This window comes from Fundulus heteroclitus, chromosome 13 (genome assembly GCF_011125445.2).
Source record: "Fundulus heteroclitus isolate FHET01 chromosome 13, MU-UCD_Fhet_4.1, whole genome shotgun sequence".
In the NCBI taxonomy this organism is placed as follows: domain Eukaryota; kingdom Metazoa; phylum Chordata; class Actinopteri; order Cyprinodontiformes; family Fundulidae; genus Fundulus; species Fundulus heteroclitus.
The window spans coordinates 21,938,897-21,957,989 of NC_046373.1; the positions used below are offsets into that span (position 1 = coordinate 21,938,897).

Below are 19,093 nucleotides of genomic sequence, written 5' to 3' on the forward strand. Positions count from 1 at the left end.
AAACAAGAAGTTGTTGTTAAAGCGTTGTGCTAATGGGTGTTCAGGGTTGATTTCTGCCATCTTAAAAAAACCTCCAGTCTTAGAAGTTCTACCGAATTCCCAAAAACATGCCAGATTATTCTGATTTCTATTGTTAAAATCTATTTATCCTTTGCCCTCCACCATATGCAGTGCTAAATTCTACTAAAATACACTGAAGGTTGTGGGTTTGTGAGTCCAAGGGCTATGAATACCGTTTCACAGAACTATGAAATGGAGTCTTTTCTTCATTAAATGTAACAGCCACATCCAGATACGGGTTAAAATCTGAAAATGCAGAGCTTTTCCTGTCTAAATTGCATTTCATGCAAACATATACACAGTGGAGTGCTAGGTAGATTCATAAAGGCTTACAGATAGCAGCGGCATATCGAAACGATAGACGGAAAGAAAGTTAAGCAAGGTGAGAAGGACAAGCACGAAGACAGACATAAAAGTTGACATGATAGAGCTAACGTGCACATGAGCCATGCTGTTATGGGTCTATAAATATTGACCAACCATCACTTGGCACCTGAAACCAAAGATAGATTGGCATGGCAACAGAGAGATTCACATTTATCTCCTTTGCTCCACCATCGTCTGTTGTCAATAACTGCAGGTATAAGAGATACATCACAGCGACACACACTACAATGATCCTGCAGCCTTGCTATTGTACGGGATTAGCCATACACTGCAAGGAAAGAATAGTCCCAATTTGGACATAACTTGGTATAGAGACTTGCCAGAGATGGGTATGAACAGTCCCCTGCAAAAACATTTTTTTACTTTTGAAGTTTCAAATGCTTCCTGGAGTTACAACCGTAGACTTCGATGTGCTTGATTGGGATTTTATGATATAGACAAACACAAAACCAAAACTCTGAGGTGGAAGACACAAACTATAAAAAAAACTTTCCATTTTTAGATATAATAAATAAATAAATCTGAATTGTGCAGAACTTTCACTCTGATCCCCAAAATTAATATCTAACCAATCGTCTTCAGAAATATAAGTGACACACAGATGGACTTTAATGACTGAGACTAGAAAATATTCCTGGATCAATGTGTGCTTCTGTGCTTTTTGTGTCTCTGCTCTGTCTTCTCTGACCTCCAGTCAGTAGAGGCAGATGACCGTTCACACTGAGCCTGGTTCTGCTGGAGGTTTTCTTCCCTGTTAAAGGGGAGTTTTCCTCTCCACTGTCGCTTCATGCATGCTCATTATGAGGGATTGCTGCAAAACCATGGACAATGCAGATGACTCTCCCTGTAGCTCTACGCTTCTTCAGGAGTGAATGCTGCTTGTCAAGACTTTGATACAATCAACTGTGTTCCCTTATATAAGAGATTTTTGACCAATCTGTATAATATGATTGAATTTGACTTTGTAAAGTGCCTTGAGATGACGTGTTTCATGAATTGCCGCTATATAAATAAAATTGAATTGAATTGAATTGAATAGTGATCCAAACAAACAATTGTTCTGGGAAGGTCTCAGATGTTTGTCAGAGAACATTAATGAACACATCAGCATCATTCAGAAATTCAGCAGACAGATCAGATATAAAGTTGTATGGATGTTTAAAGCAGGGTTAGCAAACAACATCCAAAGCTTTAAACAACATCCCAAAGAGAACTGTATTCATCTGAAAGTGGAAAAAGCAAAAAAAAACATTTTGCTTCCCAGCAGCTCCAGCATCTGTAATCCCACAACCTTTAACAATGTTACAAGTTTTAGATGATTGTTAAAAGAAAGAGAAAATCATGTGTCAATTTCCCCCACCTCTAAGTAGTTACATTTGCTCAGTTACATTTACTTGAGTAACCTATTATACAAAATGTACTTTTAGGAGTAGTTTTACTACACTGTACTTTTTACTTTTACCTGAGTAATATTATTACTCAAGTATCACTACTCTTACTTGAGTAAAATTCCTGGGAGTAGCAGGAATATACGTATCTCAGGTACCTGGGAGTATACGTATTGGCATTGTAAGAAGGGGGGATCTGGCAGTTGCCTGAGCATCATACAGTCAGTTCAGTGGGTAAATGTCAACAGCACACGCCATAACTTTTTGGTTGCGTTACTAATGTTCGTGTACACCACAACCGTGCGTGTTTTTTATGACAAGGGGTTTAAATGCGGGTCCCAGAGTGGCAGGATTCAAAAACATCACGGTCTCCCTTGTCGCGTACACAGGAAAAAACAATATGGGGAAGCCCGGGTACATGTGCAGTCTGACTGCAATACCATGAATGTGCAAATAATATGCTGACTACTAGTGGCACTGCAGGGAAATGACACCACTTTAGAGTGTTTTGCACAGAAATTGCAACTAAAATGGCACATATGTCAATCCTGTTTTTACTGAATTGCTGTCCCGTCCACGGGCCTGACAGCCAGCGCTGTGCAGTCCTATATGTCAAGTTCATGATTGACAATGCAGTTAGCAGAGAGACAACATGTATGGATGCTTTTTTATATCATCAGGCTCTGACATCTGTACATTCTTTAGATATATACAGGTAAAAAAAACAATTTGCATCAATCTTTTGCTCACAAAACTTGGTTCATTTCTTTAAAGAAAAACCTAAGCAAGGTTTGTGAAGGGCTACAATTATTAGAAAATAAGAATACCAGTGATTACAATAAAAAAAAACATTCAGCTCAACATTCAGCCAAAGTGCCCTGCCTCCTTGTCAGCAAGGCAGCATCAGTGGGGTGGAACGGCTTCTGTAAGGAGTCCAAGCCTTTTAACTCTCTGCTTCTCCAGTTCTGAGTCATTGGCATCGACGATCCCACCATGTCTCAGCAGGGAATTTTTCATACCACTATTAATGCACTGTGCAGTGTAGCATGGCCAGGAGGAGAGGAGGAAGGATAGGGGAAGGGGAAGGAGGGGTGGAGAAGTGGAAAGTGGTCAGGAGGAAATAAATGAGGTAAAAGAAAGAGTTGCTTTGGAAGGAGTTGAATGTCTGATAGCGATGAAAGAAAATCAGCAATAAAAGCCTCCTGAAAGGTAGAAAATGCAGGAGAAAAAAAACTGAGGCAAAAACTAAATATTAAGACAGTCGTTTTTTATGGAAAGATACAAAAAGACTAACTTGATACATTTAGCAATTTCAAAACATTCTAAAAATATATAATCTCCTTATGTAAGACTTGCTTTGCACTTATATTGCAACCTGGCCACGACAGGGAAGTGGCTTGATGGCGCCACTACTCTGAGTTTGGAGTAAATTTTTAATTATCACAAAGATTATTTTAGTTTTGTTTGCTGTGGCCTCGTCACAGTTGTGCAGAGCATTAATTACACCTAGACATACAACAGTTTGTTTTCTTCTAATTTCTTTCATCAGTTCTTCTAATTTCTTTCATCAGAAATGCTATTCAGTCTTACAATTAAATTTTTTGCTTACAAAAAATATTTTATATTTTAATCTGCATGCCTTATAAGTTCACATTTATTATTTATTTTTGTTTTTAAAAAGGTTTTTAAATTAGGGCAGTAAATTGAACCATGTTTAGAAAAACATCTTCTGTCCATAGTCACTGTAGCCAAAGGCTTCTTTGCTTTTTTTTAATGTCAACTTAAGCAGGAGTTGACATTAAAAGCAGGAAACAATACATAAAATAACAATAAGAAAAAGTGTGAGCTATGCAAGCCCTAACTGAAACACCAAGCAGCTCTATATTTCTTTATATATATTTATCTAAAGGGTAACTCAACTCCAAAATAAACCTTTTTTTTGCTAACAAACTGTTAACATGGTTGTTTTATAGTGCTGTCAACATCCTGTTTACTGCATATTTGTTGAAATCCTACTTTTGTGTCTAAAACCGTCAGCGTGGCGCCCTCCTGAGGCTCAACGGGTGTCTTGCATTAATTTGATTCAGTATTGCTATTGGTTCAAATGATGTTGTGACGTCACTTGGAGGAGCTGATGTGTCAGTAGCTCCGGCTTGTGCCTCCACAGCGTGTTGGAATTTGAATAGTGAGTTTTGCACAGCTCCTATAGATTTTTGATGTTATTGATTTATTATCTTAGCATTCAGTTTTTACTAGCTTTTACTAGTAGCCCAGACCACACCAGCCATCATTTGTCGAGCAAATTAATTGTTTTACAGTTAGCGTCTGTAAAGTGTCGGCAGTTTAAAATCATTTTTCACAATACAAAAAAAACAAATACAGGCGACACATACTTTAAAAAAGACTGGGCAATGTGCACACAACCGCATCATCCCTGAGAATTGGATTAATGAGAGGTGGGTGAGCAGCCATGTTGTGCTGAAGCTGATTAATCTGCAGCTACAGCCTGGCACAGTCAACCACGGCTTTGATGAATGGGAGCTTAGAGCGCATTTGTTTACACCGGCTTAAATGTAAGCGCAAAATACACACAGGCACATATATGCATTGATCCTCCAGGAGTTTGCTTCATTTTGCAGGTAAAGATAAAAAGACCAGGTGCACAAAGGCAGCCTGAAACACGCCACCTCGCTTGAATATCTTGAAATTGTAGAACGTGTTTCTGTTCCCTCGGGTTAATGTTTCACAACAGCAGCGCACGTTTTCTGCTGAACCCGTCGTTTGAGTCATCTGTGGAAAAATAAGGATCATGTTCATGATTGGCATTAAAATCGGCCTTTTTTTAAAACCGATTTCTACTTCCGGATGATTGCAGTCAAACGGAAGAAGTGTCTTCCTCCAATCATCACGACTAACTTTTTCCTCTAAGCTCCGTTTGTTTCAGAGTGTGCAGTTTCCATGGTTTTCTTCCTGAAAGTTTCAAGAGTTATCCATCACGGTGTGCCAGGGATGCTTTTAAGGGCTATCTGGTCGAGATAAAAGCTATTTCCACATTCTTGGGAGAAAGTCCAGCTCGCTCCCAGTGCAGGTGGATTACCAACTTCACCAGCACGGCCCCATGTAACCCAAACCATTTATGGCATTCGTGGACAGGATGTAGTCGTGGAGAGGAGAGTGTGTGGTTAAGGGAAACTCAGGGGTGTTTTTTTCAGATGATTCCTCTGGCATTTTCCACCCCCTACTTTTAGTGCATTCTTTAGTGGTTCCCAGTCGAGTATGAAAGGGCCAGAGCGAGAAGCCACTCTTCTGCTGCGTCCAGACCAAACCCCTTTTCAGCGCCAAAAACTTGGATGCTTGTGCACATAAAGGTCCAACGCTCTGTCTAGAACAGGCATGTCCAAAGTGCGTCCTGTGGGTCATGTGTGGCCCCTGTACTGATTTTGGGTGCCCCCCCCCCCCAACTGCATTTCAAGACAGATTTGGTCCACCAGCACAGGTGGCTGATGCAGATGGAAGATTTCTAGTTTTAAATTAACACAAAATTATTACAGAAAAATTTAAATCCCACAATTAAAAATGTTAAGTACACAAAGTGTTCATCTTTAAATAAACACACTTTTGGCATCATCTTTAATTTCATAGTAACATCTATCCAGTGACATTTAATTACTCAAATGCAGATTTTGGTGCATTAAAATCTGCTTTGAATCCAATTATCAAAATTGGCTAATTACAGTGTTTTCGAAGAACAACTGAGCCAAATACTGTTATTACATTGCTAAACCAAAAAGAGTTCAGTCTAATATTGTTAGAGTCAAATTAAATTATTCAAAATAATTTGCAAAGTGGATGACCATCCTTTAATACCACAAATGAGCAAAACCCTTTTTTAAATTTTGGATCAACAATAATTTACACATTCATTTCCGACAATAAAATCTGACTAATTTATTTAAAATGATCATATTTTGGTTTTAAAAAAAAATTGTGCTAATTTTTTGGCCCTTGAGTTCCTTTGACTATACAATTTTTGCCCATTTATCAAAAAGTTTGGAAACCCCTGGTCTAGAAGCTCAACTCTCTGACGCGAGAGTATCTGCCCATCTGCTAGTGGGCATCTCAAGATTAACATTTATCAGTGATCCAAAGTAAAAATACTTTTCCTGTTGGAAAATCCCCCACTACGTCACAGAGTCTCTCTGATTGGTTGATGCCCTGCACCCAGCTGCAAAAGTACCCTCGGCTGAGGTATGAAGTCTGTTCTGTCTCAATGCACGTCCAACCAATGCGTCCAATGTGTGGTTAAGACACCGACATATGCCTGTCAGCTGCCTATCAAATGCCTGTCCTCCAAATCCAAAAAAGTCAACTGGGGAGGAAAGATTCAGGCATCTGATCAGAATCTTGTTGGTGTAGCTTCTCGGTCATCCAAGACACGACAGTCCTAAGTGCCTAAGTAGAAGGCAAATGGACCTCTTCTCTTGTTTCTTGAAAACTTTTTCATCCCTCATCCAAAAGGCATCTTAATTTCTGAACATAGTTGGAAATAACGAGCTTTTTAAATGGATTTTGGAGCAACCACACTAATAGGACAATTAAAGTCACTAATAGGACAATTAAAGTCACTAATAGAACAATTAGGACACATGAGTCTCTGGACCTGTGACCTATGGAACCTGACCTTAAAATAAGTGGTAGGCAATGGATGTGTTGATAGGAAGAGCAATTAAAGGAGTCATCACCTGGAAAAAGGCCTCTTTCATGTTAAAACTAGTGTGTTGGGCCTCAGTTAAAACCTTCCAGAAAATCAGGAGTCTGAAAGCAACATGTTTTTTTTGTGTGTGCTCTTTGCTCCTTAATTTACGTCACTCGCGGAAGGACGCCAACGTAAGCCACGCCCGCCTCTCGTCACTCGAATCTCCCCTGCAACTTTTTCTATGCATTTATATTCATTGACTTGGGACAATACCAGATAAGGAGGAGATGGCATCAAGCCTGCATTTGGAGAAAGGGCCGATTCCAACATGGACTCATCTGCAGTGCACCAATAAGTGCTGTTCCTTGTTTAACTTTTTACCGGGGTTCTTCTCTGTTCAGTTTGCTGAGACTGCAAACGCGGAGCTTTTATTACGCCCAGCTGTGTGTGTGTGTGTGTGTGCGTGTGTTTGTGTGTGTGTGAGAAAGACACAGACACTCACGGCAGCGGCGACAGTGGGAAATGATGGTTAACAAACCCTGGCACATGAACATGAACGCGCCTACCCTCGCAAGAAATAAAAAAGGGGTCTGAAAAAGGGTAAAATTAGCTCGATTTAAAATATTTTTCTCCTAAAAATGACTAAACGTCAATTTAAAGACATTTTTACAAGGATAGCATATGTAAAATACCATGTCATGACTCCTAAGTTGTTAAATAAAATACTATAGATGGTTCTGGGGGAAACATTTAGTTACTCTTCTGCATTAAATGGACTTGAGTGTCTGAGTATTTGACTTGCAGAAAAATATATTAGCCAATGAAAGATAATAAATGTAATAACATTTGTCATCATGCTAAAAAGCAGGCGCTACGTGCGTCTGTCATCAGTTACTATGAGGACTGGATTTGTAAATGGGCCAAGATCAAACACAGAGAAGCTTTTCTCTCATCTGTGAAGTCTCCTCATACCAGTGTCTAAACAATGAGCAACAATGGGGAAAAATACTGGAAAATACTCTTTAAATACTGGAGGAATCTAAAAAAAAATCCGGAATAACCATTTACACTGTAAAAGCTAAACATTTATGAAGAAATGCTTGACAAAGCAAACCGAGTGTTTAAGGATCTGGGAGACTTCAGGATTCAAATCTGGACCCAAGCTTTGGCTGCTAAACATGCTTCTACTAGCTAACGAATCAGGAAATGTAGTTTCACACACCTTTGGTTTCCATAACTGCTGAACTGAACTTATAAGAAGCATGATTAATCATCATTGTATCGCTGTGTTTCAAACTGTCCAGCAAATGACCCATCAGGAGAAAAAAAAAACCCTCCATGATATACAAGAGCAAGTTCATTTGAGGCACTGTTACAGTAGTTTAACTCATTTTCTGTATGTCTTTTTCTCCATTAACCAGCAGTTCGTGTATGACAGCAGTGGGCGGCAGCCTGCAAAATTCATTGTCTAAGCCTTAAAAGGCTGTTGAGGTTTTTTTGCTGCGTGTCCTCGACCGTTCTGAAATAGAGTTCGTCCCCTTTAATCCTTTTCTAGGACTCATCAAAAATACGTTCGGCATCCAGCGTGAGACCCTCCAGTTGCCGAAGATCTGTCGTCCTGAGCTGCACAGGCTTGCTGTTATTGTCAAGCTGCAGAAATGATGGTCCTGACAAGCGGGGTGGATGGAGCAGCAGGACACCCGGCCACCCTTCATTTAACCACTAATATTCCAGGCTAATAATGATTCAGAGTAAGGGCTCATGACACCATATATCAACGAGTATTGGGATTGAAACGTTCCCATATTGAAAGAGAAAAAAACAAAAAAGATCACAGCTACAAAAAGAATTATATTTTGAAATTAAAAGTGAAAAGTTGGCTGGGGACGGCATATTATAGTTGGTGTCACCACCTTTAGCCTGACATTCATGCTAGACGCAGTAAAGAAACACCATTTATCATGAGTTCTTTAGATTATGAAAAAAATAGGCTATATAATCTATTTTTTACAGCCAAACTGGTCAAATCACATGATTAGCAAGCAAAATGCATATATTTTTACTTCCTTACTGTAAAACTGTGCAGCATTTTTTGCTAAAGAATGTCACACCGGCCAATTCCTACTGTCTTAACCGAGCTTCATCAGTGTGAGCCCGACGGATTAGGGACTTATACATAATTATGCCCTAATATGCTTTAATGCATTTTTAATAGAAGCTGGGTGTTAAAGCCATATTTGCAGCCATGTCTGTTGGGGGTGGGAGGTGAGGACTGAGGAAGGGAGGAGGCTTCTTGGCACCAGACGCTGGAGGGAGGACGGGAAGCACCGATTCCTTTGGCAGAGGTTACAGCAGTGAAGCTGCTGCCGCATACTGAAGTCGCTCAACGCTAAAAATGTTGCACGCGCCTCGACACGCAGTGAAATTCATTCCCCATGCTGCTGCTTTATGTCTAAAGAGGGAGGACGTGATTGTCTGGTTGAATTATGATCTGGAAAAGAGACTGCTTATTGATTTGCTACTTAGTGAAAGGGATGACTACGACGCCAGGACAAGTGAGATTGAGCACCGCTGGCAGTCGAAAAGAGGCGTTCAGTTATGGATGGATTGGTGGGAATGCGGCGCATTTAATGCAATGGAAAACCAAATTCCAGTCTTGCTCCTGCACTCTGAATGATCAAAAGGTCACGTGTAGAGTCTGACAAACACAACGGAAAAAAAAAAAGCGATAAGCTCCATTCTCAGATGCTCGGCGGTATTTTCTCATATATTCAAACTCACACTTTGCCGGTCGACACATGTTTGTTTTTCTAAAGTCAAATTACTTCGAGCTCATGTCACAACCATCTACGCTGAGTTACTCTGTTACTGTGCTGAAACCAAAATAAATAAATAAATAAATCAGCATGATATTTCAGTGATTGATTAGGATGCAAATTGTCTTGCGAGTCTGATTGGTAAGGTTTGGTCCGTTTAATTGGCTTCTGTTAATTAGTGTCAAATGTGAAGACAAACTGAATTACTTGCAGATTTTTGTGCATTTCATTATCTCCTAATTGTCATAGTAAGAAGGTATAAGTGTGTGCAAAGTATTTAATTCCATGCTCACATGCAGTGGGGTTAAAAAAAAGACACGCAGTTTATATTTGTAAAATAAAAAAAATAGGAAACTAATCTTTAAGCCGCTCTAAGACTAATATGAAAATACTTGCATATATAAGGCAGAACATATGGAAGAGAAAACTGGTTCAGATACTTTTGTGTCTTTAAGTCTTGTGCTCTTCTCACACAATACTTTAGCAAACATTAAAACATCACAACAGAAACATTCATATAAATAATGGGAAGAGAAGAAGATAAGTTTAACACTATTAGACCGTCAGTAATGACACTGCTAATCCTATTTAGTCTGTTGTCTGCAGGTATATGCTTTATTTCTTTCTTGTTGAGATTTTCATTTCCAGATATTATTTTCTCAGAAACAAGGAATAATTTAAGCGGGCTGCCATACCAGGCCTGGTTGAGCACCTTGTAAAAGTAACCTGCTTCATCTTCAATTTTCAGACGTTTTGTCACATTTACAACAATGTGAGACGCCGAAACGAAGTAGGACATAATTGTCAAGAGGATGGAAAATGATGCATGGTTTGCAAAATCATTCACAAAGATCTGAAGTGTTGCCTCCTATTTAGCCCTGTTGAGTCAAGACTCTGGTGAAGCACCATTTGTTGCATGTAGATGTTGGGGTGTCTCTGCTAGCTTTACACATCTATGCATTTTTGCCTGCTTTCCTTGTAAAACAGCTCAAGCTTTATTCGACTGGAAGGAAAACATCCATTTTTAAGTCTTCCTGCAGGTTCATATTTGGTTTTAGTTATGGACTTTGACACGGCCCTTCTAATGGACGGATAAACCTCGATCTAAACCATTCAGTCCTCATAAAACAGCTCTGGCTGTTTTATGAGGACGGCTATCCAGCTGAGAGGTGAGCCACTGTATCGGGCGAGTCTTTTGCATCCTCCAACATCTATCCTTCCAGGATTGCCCTCTACTTGGCACCATTCGTCTTGCCATTAACTTTAACAAACTTTCATGTCCTTTGCTGAAGTATGGCAGTATAACGTATAGCATCCCCACAACATTGTGGGTGATATTCTGTGTCGGTTATATTTGGCACTGAGGACAAAAAGTTGAAGTTTTGTTTCATCTGCTGAGTTCCTAACATGGCTCATGGACAATCTTTAACAGGACATTTTATGGTTTTCTGCCGTTATTTGCTTTCTTACAGCCACTTTGTGCAGCTCCTCCAGAGTTACTGTGGGTCTCCAGACTGCTAAATACTTGCCTTCCTTGGCCAGTCAGTTTGGAAGGACGGAGACGCCCTGGTTGGCTCGCAGTTATTTCATACTCATCTGGTTTTCTGAATAATTTAGAAACTTTGGGATATTGTTTTCTAATCGCCTTCTCCATATCTTGACCTGTGGTGTTCACTAATGCTCTCTAACAAGCCTATAGAACAATTACATTTCTACAGAGATTAAATCACAACCAGATGGTCCTCTGAAGGCAATAGGTAACACTTTTTTTTATTTAGGGTTAGCAAATTAGAAGTGAATGAGTGTAAATAATGCACACATACATTCGTATTTGAACCCAAGTATCATTCTGCTCTCACTTCATAATTATGTGCTACTGCTTACTGATGTAAAGCACTTTGAACAGCCTTGCTGCTGATAAGTGCTATGCAAATAAACTTGACTTATCACTTTATAACTATGCACTACTGCTTAAGGAAAGCATCCCACAGCACAATCCTGCCACTAAACATCAATCAGCATAGTGATGGTGTTGCTCATGTGATGTGTGGTTAGTGTTGTGAAAACCTAATAAATAACAAATTACATACATTTTCTTTGAACCACCAAGTAGAAGCACTTTCTGTAGGGCAAAAATGTCCTTTTTGGAGGGCAAAGTTGGCAAAACCCTGGTCTAAAAGAATGTTTTTTACTTCTAAGAAACATGTTTAACCTTAAATTTTGATTAGATTTGTGGATTTTGACATAAACCTGATCAGAATTTTGCACAAAAAAGATACTTCTTTTGAACTACTGGGATATAATAAGTGTGAATTTTCCTGAGTCCTTTGTATTCTTAATTATATCTGAACCATTACAACAAATTAAGAGATTCAGATAACTCCACTGTCCAAAAAGCTAAAAATCACAAGCAGTTTATCAGTGTGTGTTAGTTTATGAACTTGAATGAAAAGAAAACAAATTGAATACTTCTAAAATGTTTCTCCTTGGAGTCACTGTCAAATTGAAGCAGCGTTTCAGCAGGTATGCAATGAACTGTGGGTCATTTATTCGACCTCTTTGCAGCTGATGAGACACATGCAGGATGCGTGGTGCAAAGCGGAGAGATTCATATTTTCAGACCATTAAACAGGGGGATGCTAAAGCTCCACACAGACATATAGCGGTTAAAATTGCATCAAAGAGTGAGTCAGCGCGCCACTCATCACGACCGCCAGGCGATTTATGTTGCCAGCCGGTCACTGAGTCGAGGAGGTCCTCAGAAGCAACAAATAAACATATTAGTGTGATCGGTCGGGCTCTGAGAGGGAAGAGTGCTGTGAAAATTAATGGTCGTCTGTTTCTATGAGGATTGAAGCGTTGTTGGACCCAGGGTGACCTTGAAGAGCCTCGTTAGGGGAGTGATTGACGTGGCAACTGTTACCGTTGGTAACAGAGACAGAGGGGAAGGGAGGGATGGACAGACGGGAGGGCTGAGAGCCAGACAGCAGGTGTGGAAAGCACCTGGGAGGTTATGAATAAAATCTGGCTTCATAAAAGCAAGATATCACAACTTCTGAAGAGTGTTGGAAGAAAGAAGAGCTGTGGTGCCCTAAGTTAAGACGTTATACGGAATCATTAGGCAGATTTAATGGTATATATATATATATATATATATATATATATATATATATATATATATATATATATATATATATATATATACACACACACCCACACACATACATATAAAAAGCAAGTACAAGAGGGAAGAATAGTTGCACTAATGGCACCAGAACATAGCTATGTCAAGGCTACTGCGCGGACATGAGTCCGTGGACATCTGCACGTACTCCAGAGAGACTCTGAGCGTGGATAAGCGCGTAGCTAAAGTTTTACACTCGCGTACGTGGAGTCACACTATAAAACAGTTCGGCGGGAAGAAATTTTTGCATCAGACTGTTTATATACAACACGTTGACCTGCTATAAGCAGGCAGTTGGAGGGACGCATGCCTTCACAGCCCCTATCTGTTCGCCCTGACAGGTGTGGCAGTGCGTGCCTGCTGGAAAAGAAACAGCTCTAGGTGCTTGACTAGCTAATCAAACATGCTACAATCTATTCCCCTGCTTCGTTCCACTGGCAGATAGTGTGGGAAATGTAGGAAAATGTCACAAGAAATGCAATAGACACTTGACTATGAAGGGTAAAATGTCCGCAGAGAGTCCACACGGCTAACAGCGTGCGGACAGTATGCCTGAGTATGTGGGAGCCTTCACACCGATAAACCTACAGCGAGACTGAGGCTACACATTAGCACAGGAAGCTTGAGAATGCCCCCATTGCATCCACTTTACGGTGGCTAAAGGACACAGTTACCTGACATAGTAACCTATAACTCAACTTTACAAAAACATGGAACATTTAACATGGGATTTTAAAATTTTTGTTTTCACAGGATCACTGTGGAAACAAAAGCTGTAAAAACAGCCCTGCTGTATAACCGCTGTGGAAGCTATCACGCAGATGCTAACTTTAGCATCCTTAACAGCTAGCGGTTAGCTCATCTTGGATTCTCAAAGATCATCTGCATCTTGTGTGTAACTGTCAGTTTTATTGTTTCAACACCCACATTGATTTCAAGCAGCACAACTTGATTTCAATGTTTTCGTGTTGTGCGTCAAACTGACATTTTTATAGGCCGAATTCATCAACACAAGAACTACTTCCGTTCTTACTGTAAATGAAGCCCTCAATTTCATAACAGATTATGTTTACTTGTCTGGTAAAATCTACTTTTAGCAGCTACTGGATTGTTCTTTGCAACACAGACTTCACCACTAGATCTTGTACTACAAGATTTTGCTGCATGCCTACTGTGTGGACATCTTGTTTATACAACAAATATGACACATTTGTGGTTTTAACAAGGTTTCGCATCATTGCAGTTGTAAAAAAAATTATCATAACAAAAATGTAAAGCCAGATTTTCTGCAAATTGAAGCCACTGGATTGGGTATAAGAAATATTGTGCATTTCTATAATATAATGTCTTTTAGGTTGCTGTTTGATACTGGAAATAGCTGCACCTATAAGGTGCTTGTATGACACATACTGAGCAGTTCTTTATCACAGTTAAGGTTTAGAAACGTACCTGTGATATCGTGCTGTTTGAAAGAGTCACTGTAGATCTGGTGCTGATTGGGACAGTGCTTTTTCAGCCATTTGCAAACATCCTGCTGAGTCCACAGGGCCACTGGTTTGGACAGCTTTACGTATCCAGGCTGATTGAGAGAAAAGAAACAGAATAACAAATCAGAAAGCCTTCATTAAGTGATCATTTTAAATCAAAATATGTCAAAAGTTATAAAGCACACCTCACTTCCAAGCTGCCAGGGTTTCTTGTAATTCTGTAAACTGGTCTTAATCAATAGTTGTACTACTTACCGAGAGTCTTTCAAAGTAACTGTTTTGAATTTTAGCTGATCTTGACAACTTATATTACATTTTAAATGTAAAGGTAGAGTAGCCAGAAGTTTTACGCAACTAAGAGTAGTGAAACTGGAGTCATAATATGACTTAAGGAAAAGTAAAAAGTACAGTGTTGTAAAACTACTCCTAAAAGTACATTTTGTTCAAAAAGCCCTAGTAACTAGTTACTACCCACCTCTGATTATATTTATATTTAAACTGAAGTCAAAATAACTGAAGTTGTGTGCAGAAACTTGCTGATTAAAGCTAATTTTGAATTGTGCGAACGATAGAAAGCCTGAGACATTCAGCGCCAAAGAGCAGCAAACGGAAAGTAGACACGGTTCCTGAACACAGCAGCAGCCCAAGGCAGACACCAGGCTTCCCGCCTGAGCAGCCATACGGCCCACACAGAGGCAGGATGTCAGGGAAGCACCAAAGCAGCAGGTCCAAGGCCAAAGAGTCACAGGATGAGACGCAGGGAACCAAATTCCACCAGACTCAGCACCACTGCCAGGTAACCCAGTGCAGGTCAAGCCTGGAACCTGATCACCTCAGTGGTCTCGTGTCCCAGGGACCACGGCATTACCTCAGGATAAATCAGACATGAAGAGCTCCACATTTCACTTTGTCTTGGCGGATTTATTTTGATTTTTTTATGACATCACATAAGTAGGCATCGTGTTTGGGGTGTCACCGTAAAAACACATTTACATGTGTGTCTTTAGCAGCATGTGGTCTACATGGAGAGCTAGCTACCCGTATATGCAAGCTATATGCCGTCAATTGAGAAATCTACAAATAACTTTTAGGTTTTTATTTATGGACTTCTTACTCGCTTTTAATAACACATAGACAAAATGTACTTCAATAATGCCCTCAAATGTTTTTTAACTTTCACATTCAAATCCAAATTTTGACAAAAACAAACCTTGACCTGTCAAATAGAAAAGGCTGTGTGTGTGTTAACCATTTTATTCAAAGCACTGGTGTTACTAGTGGTTGCCTTGGCTCCTGTTTTCCTCTTTACACAACACACCAAAGAAATGTGCTGATAAAAACACGCAAGTGTGTCATCAACAGCCTGCATACCATTGCACCGACTAGTCTTGCATTGCTTTCGGCTGGAATATTTCAGATAACGCCATGTAACTTATTCCTGTCTTGGCCCCAGACTAAAACCCACTAAAAACACTTTGTGGCAGATTTCATCAACTTCCCAGCTTTCTGCTTGTATCTGGAAAGAAATCTGCCTTGTGAACCCTTTGAATTCAGGACCACAGTCTGGAAGAGTGCATTACGTCTGACTGTCTGTAAATTGTCTGGCCTCTCAAAAATGCACCACTTTCATTCTTTATCATTGCAGCATATTTGTTAATTTGTGTTTTTTATGTGCACGTAGAATGCCTCCAGCCTTTCTCCGTTTGTACGACTATCTGCAGAGTAATTGCTGGTTTTCAGGTGTTGTTAAACTAATGTCTTCTTAATTTGCTTATGTTCTGTATTTTTCTTCAGCTGCAGCACACTGAGCTCTCTTGGCCACTGTACAAATAGCTCATAAAAGCACTTGAATAAACAGAAATGCTCCAAAGCACACACAATTGCACATGCTGCCCGGTCCTCCGACGCCTCTCTGACCGAACCACTTCAACAGAGGATGACCCCTTGTGGTCCCTCCTCAAAGTATCGGCGGTGCTCCTGAATTTGATTGAGAGCCGACCAAAATTGCAAACACAGAGGTGATTATAATTTACGTTCACTTCTGCTTTGTGGCACGGCACAGTAATGGAAAGCCAAAACCTATCCTCAGTTTTCCCTTCTTGCTGCTTCTATCATCTCTGCCCCAAATTCAATCTCCTACAGTCCCTGTCAGATGGGGAGCCTGATCTCCCCACAGCTCTCACCTGTTTCTTCTCTTCCACCACCACTCCCACTCACTCTATATCTAGCTTCCTAGAGAGAAAGAAATTGGGGGAAGAGGAGCACGCTGGTTTGGGCATATGGTCGGTATCTCCGGCATGTAGGTGAAATGACAGACAGCCAAAGCAAGAAGGCGAGTATGCAGGCGCGTGGGCGAGGTCGCATCTCTTGATGCAAGTGTGCACGGGTAGATGTTGAGCGTACGTTGAAGGGACGTGGCGCTGTCACAGGAAGAAATCACATTAACCATTAAACACAGCTCAGCTCTGTGCTAATTAACCCTGACTGGAAGGCCCGAGGCGACAGAGAGGAGAGCAAAGCCAAGATGCAGAAGGAACGAGAAGAAGAGGGAGAGGAGAAACTGACAGATGAGGCAGGGAAATAAAAAAAAAAAAAAAGCCAAAGCTGTGGAGTAGACTCAGCAGATTGACACGAGAGGCTCTCATTTTCCATGAACCCATTTGTGAGTCAATGGCCATCTGTGTTTTACATTCTGCACTGATTTAGCCCATAGCTGTTTTCCCTGGGCTGCTACAATAGGTGAGCTGGTGCCTTCCTCGCCGCCAGCAAGCGCAGCCAGCAGAGCCAGAGGGGTGGAGAGAGAGAGAGAAACGGTACAGAGAGGCAACAAACGTACAATCAGGCTCAAAGAGCTGCGTTCAGGAGACGCCGAGCCAATTAGCGGTTTGAGTGACAGCTCAGGGGTGAGAGGAGCTGCCTGCTTTAACTTCTGACTGGGACACATGTGGTAACAGGCACATGCGTCAACATGTGATTCCCAGGTAGCCAGAACAAACCCACGAACACACGCGCGCACATCAAGGTTGGCTTGTAAAGCGGTAATACTGTGTTTTCCAGCAACCCAAAATTGCAATGGGGAGCACTGAATCCCTTCAATGCAGAGGAAGGAGGAGGAGGAGGGGGGGTAGTTTCTGTTAGAATGTCTCTACCATCTCTGTCACCAGATGGGTCCATCTTCCTGTGTTGGACACACCTGAGTACAGCTGAGGTTTCAGTTTGATGAAGAACTGAATGTTTGGAGAGGTTGCTTGAGACAAACAGCCATGATTTCAGGTATTTCTAAGGACAATAAATAGTCAAGAGCATAATATTTTGTTTACTTTACATTTTGCAATGTGAGGAACTCGGGAAGGCAATTGTAAAGCCATTATTTACAAATTACAAGAATACCAAAGAAGAAGCCATGAGTCTCATAGAGGAAAATCAAACGGAAGCAGAGCTGACTAAATTCTCCTGTGATGACAAAAATCTCACTTTAGCGGCCTCATGTTGTGGGAACTGCAAAGCTAACCTAACATCTGGCCTGGAAAGATTGCACCCTGCTTTATCTCCTATTCTCTAATTAACGTGTAGGTTAATGTTTAAACAAAACAAAAAAAAAAAACATCTTAAGCTAATATTGTAACAACAATTTAACAAAACACTTTATCTAATGCACAGATATATGTGGTGGCTCTTCTCCAGACATTCTGGTGTGGGGTAGTGGTCTTGCATTCTTCGTAAGAGATTAACTACAAGTAACGTGTAGTAATGGCTACAGTGTGCTCACTCCAGTATCAATGTGCAGGTATATTTTTATAATAACTTATTTTTATAGCCTGGTGATTAAGCCTCTCCCACTATAGAGTCTAAACACTGTCTAAAGCAGACCACACCGAATGCAAGAATGCCTGATATTGATGTCGCTCCTCGGTTTCTTGAAGCAGCCTATACATTTTTATTTAGGAGCGTGAAACAGATTTAGGTGAATGTATGTAAAGCAACAATGGTCACAATTCCTGCACTTTTCTGTACAAGAGCTTAACAAAATCCACCTTGGGGGTCAGACAGAATCAGGCCAGGTGAGTGTTTTGTATTTACATATAAGGGGAAGTTTTACAGATCAGCGTTACCTTCATTTTGCTTACGTTTAAGAAACAAATATTTAAAAAGAATTGTTCTGGATCATTTAATGTGGACCATTTTTACAACAGGAGTTAGCCTTAATTTCAAACAATGAAACTTTTTGTTTGTCATATGGACCGTTTAGCTCAAACTTGATGACTTTGAATATTGTCTTGCAATGTTAAAATGCCACAATAACTACCATAAAACAAATTCTTCCCATTTGTAATTTTTTTTTTAGAGCATGTTTGATAGCAACTCGAAGAGAAGTCAAACATTTAGGATATTACATTTGTTTTTTCCTGTTGTATCAAACAGGCTCTAAAATCAACATGATTAAACTCGACCAATATAACTTTGCCTGCAAGATGGATTCTCGTGTATTTGTGAGCACACAAATACACGAGAATCCATCTTGTACCGCTCCAGCTTCAGCCGTTTGTGTCTGAACCAAAAACAGTTCGGGCCAATCACATTGCAGTATTAGGATTTAAGGCGGGACATGCCGGTGCGACAAAAGCATGAGCGGCTGAGCCCACAGCCGAACCAAAACAAACACAGCAGCACAGGAGGACGCACACGTAGCTGCTGCTATCGCATCTGTTTTGTAAGAATCCAAGATTTCTTCATTAATAGTAGAACGGCAAGAAAAGCTTTGACTAGCTTACCTTCTTGTGGTTTCTCATAATGCCTGCTTCTTACATTTTAATTTGATACTGTGATCAGAATCAGACAGAATCAGACATACTTTAATAATCCCAGAGGGAAATTACTTAATTTGTGATTGGCTAAAACCAACCATTGGTAGGTGGGCACTAGGTGTTCCTTTGCCCAATCAGCTCAGAGAGTTATGCTGAAATTCCCTACTTTCCCCAAATGCATTGAAATGGTGCAGTCACAGATTGATGATGACCAGAACTAGAATGCTACACATTATCAATCTGGTTGGCCAGGTTAGGACCAATACACTC

At 40.4% G+C, this 19,093-nt stretch overlaps 1 protein-coding gene across 2 annotated transcripts in view; it reads right to left on the reverse strand.

Annotated features, from left to right (window-relative positions):
• Positions 1 to 19,093, reverse strand: part of samd12 (sterile alpha motif domain containing 12) — a 151,216-nt gene that overhangs the window by 87,202 nt on the left and 44,921 nt on the right. For both annotated transcript variants that reach the window (XM_036145356.1, XM_021320427.2), the window contains exon 3: positions 13,981 to 14,110. In XM_036145356.1, the coding sequence (XP_036001249.1) occupies positions 13,981 to 14,110 (130 nt within the window). The remainder of the gene's footprint in view (positions 1 to 13,980; positions 14,111 to 19,093) is intronic.